This window comes from Malania oleifera, chromosome 7 (assembly GCF_029873635.1).
Source record: "Malania oleifera isolate guangnan ecotype guangnan chromosome 7, ASM2987363v1, whole genome shotgun sequence".
NCBI lineage: Eukaryota > Viridiplantae > Streptophyta > Magnoliopsida > Santalales > Ximeniaceae > Malania > Malania oleifera.
Window position 1 is genome coordinate 26,854,350 of NC_080423.1, and position 12,337 is coordinate 26,866,686.

Consider the following 12,337-nt stretch of genomic DNA (forward strand, 5'->3'; position numbering starts at 1 on the left):
TATAGCCAACCCCACCTAGTGGGACTTAAGTCTTCTTCTTGTTGTTGTTGTCCTTTTTGTTGTTGTTGTAGCGTTTCTTAGTCGCTCAATACTTTGATCCTTATAACATGGGGGCCTTATAGCTGTATTATAGAACATTTCTTGTAATTTTATACGTATTCTGTGACCGCATAGCATGCCCAAACCAGTTTTCATTTTGCCCAACCTGCTTTAATTCCATGCATTACATCATCTTGATTTCTCCTTCCACTTGCATAATAGAAGTAAGTTATCGAAATCTACTAGTGCAATTCATTTCTTGCCCATCAAGTTTAGTCTTTCCTCCAATATTCCTCCTACCATGTTTGAAATTACATCTCATATATTCCTTAACCTAAAACCTCGAGACTCTAAAGCTTCTCTCCATAATTCTAACTTAGGGGTTGCTTGGTATCACTATCAAAAATTACGAAAAATGAAAACCAAAAACAAGAAACATAAACTAAAAATCAAAAACCAACACCCTATTTGGTTTATATTTGTAAAACTAAATAAACTAAAAACATAATTAAAAAATGCTCATTTTCATCCTTAAGTCAAATAATAATATGAAAATATGATTAAAATAATTAAATTGCAAAATAAAACACATTAAAAAAATGAGAATATGTGGTTAGATCATGCAATCCTTGGTTACGGATTTGTGGAGTGTGGATTTGGAAAGGGGTTGGGGGGGATGACTTATGAAGAAGTTAAGAGGTTGAAAGATAAATTGAAAGTATGGAATAGGGAGGTGTGCGAAGATTTTAGGGTTAAAAAGTCAACAATTATAGGGGATTTGGAAGAGTTGGACAAAACAGAAGGAGTGACTCTTTCGAGGGATGAAAAGGCCAAGGATTTCTTTGAAAATTGAATTGGAAGAGCTGGATTTTAAGGAAATGAGAAGTTGGAGGAACAAAATTTTAGTGGGCTAGAGATGGGGATTGTAATTCTAAATATTTTCATAGGATGGCTAATGGAAAAAAGAGAAAGAATTTGATTAGGGAGTTGGTGGAAAGCGGGGCTATTATCACAGCCTCTAATAGAGTTGCTTCGTAGATCACGGATTTCTATTATAATATGTATTTTCAGGAGGATGAGAGTAGACCGATGGTGGAAGGATTAGAGTGGGATCCTTTGCCTGTTGATAAAATAGTCTAACCTTTCGAGGAAGAGGAAGTTAGGGCCACATTTTTTGGGATGGAGCGGGGAAAAGCTCCTAGGTCGGACAGTTTTAATTTCGGGTTCATTTGGTATCACTGTCAAAAATTAGAGAAACAAAAACCAAAAACCAGAAAAAAAAAAAAAAAAAAAAAAAAAACAAAAGGCTAGAAACCAACAACCTATTTGGTTAACATTTATAAAACTAATAGAAAAATAAAACTTAATTAAAAAATGTTCATTTTCATCTTTCAATAAAATAATATTATAAAAATATGATTAAAATAATAAAATTACAAAAATACACATTAAAAAAATTACTATAATAAAAATAAAACTTATTATAATTATTTTACTAAATTGTTCTACTTTCTAATTTTACTTTATAAAAATTTTATTAAACATGACAATTGAAAAATAGTAAAAGTATTTTGTAATTGCCCTTATAACTATTTTTTTGAAATTTATGTATATTTTTCTTTTAATTTTATTTAAATTCATACAACCATTTAATTTTGATTTTAATTTAAAAGTGTATAGAATAAATAATTTAATCCAAAAACAAACTATTTCTAGGTATTAAAATATTTGGCACCAAGTTATCAAAACAACTGAAAACCATAAAATATAGGTTTTAGTTTTTTGGTAGACAGCTAAAAACCGGCAACAAAAATAGATAATGACAACATAAACAAATATGTTTTTATAATATGTTTCTTCATTGCTGAGAAATAGAAAATGAAAATAGAAAATAGCAACAACACCAAATAGGCCCTTAACTATTTATCAAGATTGTTGGATGGTGGTGAAGAATGACCTTATGAAAGTTTTTAATGAATTTTATTGGAACGAGATTCTTAGCAAGAGTATTAATCCCGTTTATCACATTGGTGCCTCAGAAAAATAGGTCAACTAAGATTTCTGGTTATAGACCAATTAGCTTAGTTTCTAGCGTTTATAAAATAATAAAGTGCTAGTTCACAGGTTGTAAGTGGTGCTTGATAGGACTATATCCAAGGCCCAAAGTGCATTTGTGGGGGGAAGACAGATTGTGGATGCAATTTTGATTGCGAACGAAATCGTGGAGGATATTAGGATAAGGAAGAAGAAGGGGCTTGTCTTTAAGGTACATTATATGATAAAGTGAGTTGGAACTTTTTGGATAAGATTTTAGTGAGAAAGGGTTTTGGAGAGAGATGGCATAAATGGATGAAAGGGTGTATGTCTAATGTGAATTTTGCAGTGATAGTGAATGGTGAGCCTAAATCTTGGTTTAGGGCCATGAGGGGAATTAGACAAGGGATTCCTCTTTCTCCACTTTTTTGTTTATGTTAGTGTGGATGTTTTGAGTAGGTTGGTTGATAGGGCAGTGGATAGAGGGTTAGTGAAAGGTCTTAAAGTGGGTAGGGAGGAGATTATTGTTCATTACCTTCAGTTTGCAGGATGATACTATCTTTTTTCTGGAGGACCATAAGTCTTCTATTCTAAATATAATGGGGTTTCTTTGAATTTTTGAAAGGGTATCAAGGTTGAGGATTAATATAGGAAAGAGTAGTATTTCGTCTATTAATATGCCTATTGAGAGTATTAGGGAACTAGGCTTGGAAGTAGGGTGTGCAGAGTTGGGATGCCCAATGTCCTATTTATGGTTTCCTCTAGGCAATCCTACAGTAGCTAATTTCTCAAATCCGGGGGTGGAGAGAGCGTCTAAGCAGTTAGACGGGTCAAAGGGAGCCTTTTTTTCTCTGATACGGAGGATTATTATAATTCAGGCTTGTCTTTCTAGTATTTCGTTGTAGTTTCTATCTATTTTTAAAATCCCAATGGGAGTTGCTGATAAGATTGAGAGAATTATGAGATATTTTCTGTGATCAGGGATGGGGGATTTTAAGGATCACTTAATGAATTGGGAAGCGGTGTGTACAACTAAGAAAGAGGGTGGTTTGGGTCTTGGAAATTTGGTGTCCAAGAACACAGCTCTTTTGGCTAAATGTCTTTGGTTGTTCCCACTAGGGGCGTCCTCCTTGTGGCATAAAGTTATCAAAAGTAAATTTGGTATTGATGGGAATGGGTGGCATACTAATTTAGGTTCTAGATGTTCTTCATAAAGCCCACGTAAAGCTATTTCCCAGATTTTTTCTCTCTTTATTCCCCATACCAAATTTGTGATGGGTAAGGGTTGTATATTCGTTTTTTGAAAGATACATGGTTGGGGAATGTTGCTCTGGCCACCTTTTTTCCTCACTTATTCCATTTGAGCTCTAAGAATAATGATCCCATCTATTCTTTTATCATAGACTCAGGCGGTCCTCTACCTTCTTGGGGTTTTTGTTTTAGAAGAGCCTTGAATAATACGGAAACTATTGAATTATCTTCTTTATTGGTTATTTTGAACAACTATAGAATGTCATCTGAGGATGATAGTCGTTCTTGGTTATTCCTTGGGAATTTTTTCACGTAAATCTTTCTTTGATTTCTTGGTTGGTACTAATCATTCCTTTCCACTCTACAAAGTAATCTATATGGTCAAAATCCCCCATAAAATTAAAAAATTTCTTTGGTTGGTTGTGCTTAATAGAATAAATACTAATGACTTGCTGCAGATGAGGCAATCTTTAGAGGCTTTATCACCTAATATTTGTATGCTTTGTTAGGATTGTTCAGAATCTGTTTCTCATCTTTTATTGCATTGCAATTTTGCATGGAAGAATTGGAATAAGTTATTTAATTATTTTGGAGAAAGTTGGGTTTGTCCGAGAACAGTGGAGAAGTTCTTGGCAATATCTTTTGTGGGGTTTGGTAGAAGAAAGGAAGGTATTGCATTATGGAATTGTGCTTTATTTGCAGTGTTATGGGGCTTGTGGAGGGAACATAATCTACATATTTTTTCAAGGAAGAAGATCCCATATTGGTTGGTGTGGGAGAAAGTGCTTTTTATAGCTTCTTTGTCGTGTTTGGGCAATGGGACTTTTAAGGGAATGTGTCTAACAGATGTTTAGTGGGATTGGAAGTAACTTTCTAAGTGTGTGCTGATTTTGCTGTTTGTATGTGTTTTCCATTTTTGTTTTGCTTTCTAGGGATTCCCATATTTCGTTAAGGAGATGTATTTTCTCCTATTTGTACATTCTTTCTTTATCTAATGAAATTCTTTTTCTATCCAGCAAACAATTCTAGAATAAAAATAAAAATTATTATAATTGTTTTGCTTAACTGTAATGTTTTCAAATTTTACTTTACAATAAAAATTATATTGTACATTACAATTGAAAAATAGTAAAAATAATTTGCAATTGGCTTTATTATTTTTTTATGGAAATTTATGTATATTTTATTTTAATTATATTTAAATTCATATGATCATTTTATTTTTATTTTAATTTAAAAGTGTATAAAATGAATGATTTAATTCCAAAAAAACCAAAACTATTTCTAGATATTAAATTTTCTGGATATGGGTTGCCAAAACAACTAAAAGCCATAAAATCTAGTTTATGCGCAAATAGCCAAAAATCGACAGCAAAAATAGAAAACTGACAACATAACAAACGGATTTTTATAAGCTGTTTTTTCACTCCATAGAAACAGAAACAAAAAACTTAAAAAAAAAAAAAAATACCAAATGGACCCTTAGATTCTACTCCACTCCTACTTTCATCAATCAAAACAATATCATCTACAAACAACATACATCATGTGATCTCACTTTGGATACTCGTAGTGAGTTCATCAATCATTAACATAAAAAAGAAAAGGGCTCAAAGTAGATCCTTGATGTATAACTATTGCGATGGGAAATTCTCTAGACTCTCGACCTACAATTCCAGCATTGGTTGTTACTCTATCATATATATCCTTAATGACATTAGTATACCTACTACAAATGCTTTTCCTTCTAAAACTCACCAAAAAAAAACTTCCCTAAGTACTCTATCATAAGCTTTCTCTGCAAATCCCATTTCTTTTCTCTAAATTTTTTCATTAATCTTCTTGCAAGATAGATAGCTTTTATAGTCGATCTCCTAAGCATAAAATCAAATTGATTCTCTAAGACCCTCATTTCTAACCTTATTCTTTGTTTAGTTATCCTTTCCTATAATTTCATTATTGACTCATCAGTTTAATTCCCGCAATAGTTATAACAATTTTGAATACCACCTTTGTTTTTGTATATAGGGATTAACATGCTTTTCCTCCATTTGTCCAGAATTTTCTCAGTTTTTATAATTGTTTTGAATGAATTAGTTAACCATATACTTCCATTATCCCCTAGACATTTCCACATCTCAATTGGGATGTTATCTGGTCCAATAGATTTCCCACATTTCACTTTTCCAAAGCCATCTTAACTTCAAGGACTAATTTTCTAAATAAGTCTCAAATCTTTAGCCTTTTTGCTTATCTACCACTTCTACGTTAAGGCTATCAATTTCGTTTTCATAAAAAGTTAAAGTAGCTTCACCATCTCTCTTTTATGTTGTCTTTTGTAAACAAGATATTCTCATCCTCACTCCATACATTTTACACTACCTAAAACCTTGCACTTTCTTTCTCTAGGTTTACCAAGGTTATATATGTCTCTTTCCCCTTCTTTGTATCTAGCCCAGCGTACAAACTATAAAATCTATGTTAGGTTCACTGCTGGATTTTTTCTTTTCCACATCTTTCCTTGCCTCTTTATACTTTTTAAAGTTTTCATTTCTACAACTTTGCCCTTTTTATATCAAATTTTTTTTGTCTTTACCGCTTTCTGAACATATTGATTCCACAACCAACTTTCTTTCCTAGCTGGGAATATCCCTTTAGATTTGCTTAAAACCTCTTTTGCTATCCTTTTAATAGAACTAACCATCCTACTCCACGAAGTGTTTGCAACCATCTTATCCTCTATTATACAACCACCCTCTTTATCATTTTATCTTTGATACATTGATATCAATAATTTAATATTAATATCAAATTATCAATATTAATATTGTTATCATGTTATGAAAGTATGGACTATGGAAGCCTTGACAATTTTTTGGTTGTTCATGAATGATGAATGCTACTTGAGTTCTTTAGTACGAGGGTTGTTAATGATTATGCAATTCATAATTAAGCATAAATGACACCTACTTCATTTTAATTAGAATTATCTCAATAGTTTTCATTTAAGAAGAAAAAAACATGCCTAAATATCTATATATCATATTAATTAACTACCCACCCCAGTCATGTCGTATGTTCATTTTTTATAAAATCACTGTGTTGGTATCATGTCATACCCATGTCCCGTGTCGGTCTCAGAATTCCTAGCATAATAAAATAGACAAAAAAAAGTATAATAAGATTAAATCAAAAACTACCTACGTCAATTATTGAAGACACCTAACCTGAATGTGATCTTCAGGTAGTAAAGATTTTCGGGCGTGAAGGCATCTGCAGCATAAAAAGTAAGGCAGCAGTTTCATTTAAAAACAAATAATCACATTTCACTCTCAGTTCATTAATTAACTATTTACCGTTCAAGAAGCTCTTGTGCTTCCCTTAAGCTCCCAACTGATTGCAAGGTCAAGGCTAGGTTTTCAGCTGCAATTACAGTTTCCAAAGAATTCCATCCCTATGTTACAAATGATATTATGATTAGTAAATGATTAATCCAAAAATGAACGTGAAAGAAAGAGCTAATTCAGAGCAAGAATTAATAACCACTTTTTTTTGACAGAAAAATAATTGTATTAAGGAAGAATAAGGAGAGTACAACCTGAGAGAGGACAAGAAATCCTCAAATAATATAAAACCAAAACAAATGAAGAAAAAAAAAAAGGAAAAAAAATAACAAACCTAAATTTATATTAAAAAAAAAACCCACAATTTAAACCCCTGCCATTCTAATTCGTTGAGCACTGTCAGTCTGCTAATTCTTGCCGGCATTTCTGCACATTTGTTGTTGCCCCATCTAGACAAACTTCCTTTCCTCCAGAACCAGACAGCCATAACCCCATTACATCCAATAGTTTTTGGGCTTCTATGTCCTTCCAATTAATTTCCCCACCACAATAGGCAAAATCCCATCCTTACATTGCTGCTCTTTACCCAGTCCATCTTCCTCAAGTAGGAATTCCCTCTCATCCCTACATCTGAGATGGAGACACACGAGAGGTGCCCCAGTAAATCAGATGATTCAGACATAAACCCATACTGTTCTCGAAATTCAACCAATAAAAACCATCATCACACGCAAACTCACTGTCGCCATCACTCTCATCCTAGACATATCCCCCCCCCCCCTCCATTATTTTTTTTCTCCATACCATTACTAATTTTTTCGTCTGAAACCCTCTTTTGACCATTTACGTCCACCCACAATGCTGCCCAGCGTGAGTAAACCTTGCTGCCCCTTCCCTGATCACAGCTAATTCGCTCATCCTATTCTGATTCCTCACTCATCCCTACAAATTGCATTAACCTTGGTATCCCTACCCCCATCAGAAGAATAAAAAGGCTGCACATTAGCCAACCTCTCATCAAGATCACAATTTCCACCACTAAGGAAACAGATGCATCAGCTGAAATTTCCAAATTTTTTCCCTTGACCACATATTAACCAACTGCCAAGATGAATATGCATCCCTTATTATTGGGGAAGAAGCAATAGCAAATGCAAATGAAGCCTGAACTGAAACAAGCTATATCAGATTAAATTCAAAATTAATATAACTGTATGTACACTTGAAGGTAAAAGCACGCAAAAGTCAAAGGTCCTGCTAACAATTTTCAAAGCAATCAGCTATCAAAACTTCCTCTCTTTAAGCTTTTAACAAAAATTTCAAAATATGGGATATTTTATCCATGCTGATCCCCAAAAGTACAAATTTTAGGCCAAAGCCATAATATCTGTTTCGTCACATTATAAAACAATCAAAACATCCAAAAAAAGGGCAAGGTGCACAAAGTTCGTGCATATGCAGGGTCTGAAAAATCAAATTGTTTTATCAAACTTTTTTCAAAATGCACTTAATACATTTTTTTTTTATAAAAAAAAAAAAAAATCACAGCAACAGAACAATAAATGAAGTGTTAAAACATGGGGTGCTTCCACTTCCATTCCACACATATATTCAACTCACTCATGATCAGATAGATACATTAAATTAGCTGCAATATGCCAATATCTACTAGATTAAAAATGTGTTTGTTTTTTGTAACAAAAGAATTTCATTGATAGAATAGGAATGTACAAGAAGGAGAGAGTAAAGCATCTCCTTTCAAAATTTTGGGTAACCCCAGGGAAAAAAATAAAGACGAACATTAGAAACAACTCAAAAAAATCAGCAGGCCTTATCAATTCAGCAAGGAAAGCCAATTACGCTAAACATCCGAAAAACGCATCCCCTAAAGTTCCCATCACCCACACACCAAAGAGAAGCCAAATGTTGAATCTTCTCCCAAACCAGCAAAAGAGACAACTTCTTCCCAGAGAAAATGTGCGTGTTTCGTTCCATCCACAAACCCCAATGGACAGCAAACAAGGCACAATTCCGTAACTCCTTACCCTCCTTTTTCCTGCCACACCAACAAACTGAATTGCCAAAAACTCCTCCACTGCCTTTGGGCAAACCCAACATTCCCCAAAACAATTAAATAACATGTTCCAAATCCTCCAGGAAAAATTACAATGTAAAAAGAAAAAGATGCGAAGCAGTTTTAGAGCAGTTAAAACAAAGCACACGTATGTCCAGAGATAGAGCCTTTACAGGTGTTCTAATCTGTAGCAAGTTATTAGAGTTAATCCTATTGAGCACAACCAACCAGATAAAAGCTTTGATTTTAGAGGGAAATTTCGCCTTCCAGATAGTTTTATAGAGAAGGAAAGAAAAACCAGAGCTAGTCAAAAACTCACAAAAAGGTTTGAAGGAATAAAACCCCGAGGGATCCAAGACCAAGAACAACTTTCAGCTTCCAAAGAGACTTGACAGTTATTCGGCAAGACTAACAAGGAGGATAACTCCTCCATCTCCCTATTATTCAACGGTCATCTAAAGTGAACCCCAAGAAATTAAAGGACCAACCGGTTCCACAATGAAAGAAGAAATAAATTTGTCCTATTCTGAGCTTAATTGAAATAGGTGAGGAAAGAAGGTGGAAAAAACAACATTCCCCAATCATAGGACTTTCCAAAAACAAACATTATAGCCCCTATCCAATATAAATTTGGTATGGGGAATAAATCTGACAGATGGCTTTCCATGGACTCTCCGAAGAACATCTAAGACCTGAGTTGGTATCCCACCCGTTCCCATCAAGTCCAAATGTACTTTTTATAACTTTATACCACAAGGAAGAAATCTCTAAAGGAAACCACCAAGCCACTTGGCTAAGAGAGTCATGTTTTTGTACACCAAATTACCAAAAAGTGTTACAAACAAAAAATGTGTAACAGCAAGCTTTCCTCTCGGAATGCTCATTTATTGCCTCCTGTGCATAGGGCAGAAGAATCTAACCATTATACTCCCAATTACAGAGCTTTTCTTTGCCGCTCAATCTGACAATAGGAAACATCAATATGCTGGAAATTCACAGCCACTCAGTTTTTAATTGACTGCCACCAGACCATGCTAGTGTCCAAAATCTAAGGACACACCTCCATGTCATACCATAACCCTCCAAGGCTACAACCATGACTCCAACATCAATTCAAGGACATAGAACACAAATTATGCAACATTTTCCCTCACACATACTCTCACTTTGAGCTAACTTGAGCTGACAAGCCCCTCTGGAACAATGCAATTGAAGCCAAGCTCCTCTCAGCAAACTCAATCTCAACCTCCCTCCAAGCAAACTATCAAAGCACCACCATGATCAATATATCATAGAAACAATACTATGGCACCTTCCCCGACTTGTAGGAGCTGGCATCCTCATTGAAAGCTAAAAACATGCAATTCCATTGTGCATGGGCAGAGTGAGCCAATCTAAAATGAGGAAACGCTAAGAATAAATTATTCAAAACCTCATCATTCTCCAATGTGAATCCAATTCAACAGCATAGTAGCTCAACTCTAATTCCTCCTGAAATAAAAGGATCAGCTATGCAACACGCTCCACCCTTTGCCTCCACACAGGTACCTCCCACTAAATTGCGCTCCTGCAATGTGTACTTAAGCAGTGCCAAAGCATGCCCTCAACTCAGGGATCAACCCATGTTCCCCCATCTCTTCAAGCTCATCACAGTGATTCCTCATGCGCCCCACAAACCCAATCTCAAATGCATCATGGCAATTAAAACTCGAGCACCTTTCTGCAAAGATGAAACTCACATACCCTCTCACAAGATATCTTAATGCCCTCTGGAAATTGTTTCTTAACGCCCACTCTGAATAACTCAGGGATATCTAATTCTCGTTTGATTGCAAATGAGATTACTAATTTATTTTCTAATCTTTATTCACATAAGCATTTTGTAGGCCCACGATTGAGGGCTTAGATTAGAATCCAATTTTCAGGAATCAAGTGAGTTGGCTGGGAAGGCCTTTTAAGGAGGAGTAGACCAAGGAAACTGTTCTTGGGATGGAGAGGGATAAAGCTCCGGGTCCAAATGAGTTTAATTTGGCTTTTTTTTTTCACCCAAAATTGTTGGGAAGCGGTTAGGGCGGATTTGTTAAAAATTTTTAATGAATTATATCGTAATAGGATTCTTAGCAAGAGCATTAATTCCACTTTCCTCACTTTGCTGCCTAAGAGGAATAGATCTATTTAGATTGCTGATTTTATGCTCATTATTTTAGTGACTAGTGTGTATAAGATCATTGCTAAATTGCTAACAAATTGGTCGAGTGTGGCACTAGATGATACTATTTCTAAGGCTGTGCATTTGTCGGGGGTAGTCATATTGTGGATGCTATTTTGGTCGCTAATGAGGTCGTCGTTGAGGATCATAGGAAGAGAGAGAAGGGCATTTTTTTAAACTGGATTTGAAAAAACATATGATAGGGTTAGTTGGAGTTTTTTGGATAAGGTGTTCACTAGAAGTAGGTAGGAAGGAGGATCGTGTGTCCCATCTTCAATTTGTTGATCATACTATGTTTTTTCATTTGTGATCATAGAGATTCTTTGTTGATTATTTTGACTCTTCTTCAAAATTTCTGAGGTTTCACAGGGTTAAAATATCTAGGTGTTCCGTTGGGTTATTCTAGGTCTGTGGTTTGGGATACAATGGTGGTGAGAATTGCTAAGCATGCAGATGGGTAAAATGGTGCGTTATTTTCTTTAGTGAGTCGTATTAGTCTTATTCAGGCTTGTCATGCTTGTATCCCTTTTTATTACTTGTATGATTTTAGAATTCTAGTGAGGATAGAAAGTAGGACTAAGAAGATCATGCAAGATTTCGTTTGGTCAGGGGTTGGAAATGAAAGAGATCTTGTTTGTTGGGAGAATATCTGTAGGTCTAAGATGGAGGGGGTTTTGGGTCTTGGTAAGTTGGTAAGTTGGTGCCTAAAAACACAGCTCTTTTGGCTAAATGGTTAAGGTGGTTCTCCTTAAAGGACATCTTCCCAGTTGACAAGGATGGACTTTAGGGTTTAGGGTTTAGGGTTTAGGGTTTAGGGTTTTAGGGTTTAGGGTTTAGGGTTCAGGGTTTAGGGTTTACGCTGCTGGGGAGGGTTTAGAAGCTGCGAGGCCAAAGGGAAAAGCCCCCTTGAACCAATTGCCTTTGCCACACCTTCAGATCTGTTCCAATTTGAACATACGAGGAGAAATGTTTGGGTCTGGCCCAGGATGTTCTTCTCAACAATAGTCACCAAAGAGAGCAAAGATCAGACAACTTCCCCATCCCATTAGTTTCTTGCAGCTGGCTAGCTCTCAGGATCAGTTGAAGGGGTTTGCTGCAGTAAGGGCACTTGCAGTGAGTGCAAGGCCGAGCTGATGCAAGCTTAGACAAGGTCACAGGGGTTACAGCAGGGACTGAGGGCTTCAATACCTCCATTTTCGAGGAGCAAGACTAAGGCCTGTGTCGCAATCTGACTTTGGGCTTCCAAAATGAGTATTTGGCGGGGGGGAGGGGTGAAGCAGGCCTCAGTCAGTCTGGCTGCAGCTTCATAGATTTTGTGCTACCCCTTCGAATCATAACCCTCTGTAAGACCAAACTCCTCCAGCCACCGCTATTGGTTTCCAAGAG

General features: G+C 35.6%; 1 protein-coding gene across 4 annotated transcripts in view; it reads right to left on the reverse strand.

The window, feature by feature from the left end:
* The window catches only part of LOC131160474 (uncharacterized), a 179,143-nt gene that overhangs the window by 93,133 nt on the left and 73,673 nt on the right, over nucleotides 1–12,337 (reverse strand). For all 4 annotated transcript variants that reach the window (XM_058116186.1, XM_058116182.1, XM_058116184.1 and 1 more), the window contains 2 exons: nucleotides 6,681–6,778; nucleotides 6,552–6,597 (listed from right to left, as the gene is read on the reverse strand). In XM_058116186.1, coding sequence (XP_057972169.1) covers nucleotides 6,552–6,597; nucleotides 6,681–6,778 — 144 coding nt within the window. The remainder of the gene's footprint in view (nucleotides 1–6,551; nucleotides 6,598–6,680; nucleotides 6,779–12,337) is intronic.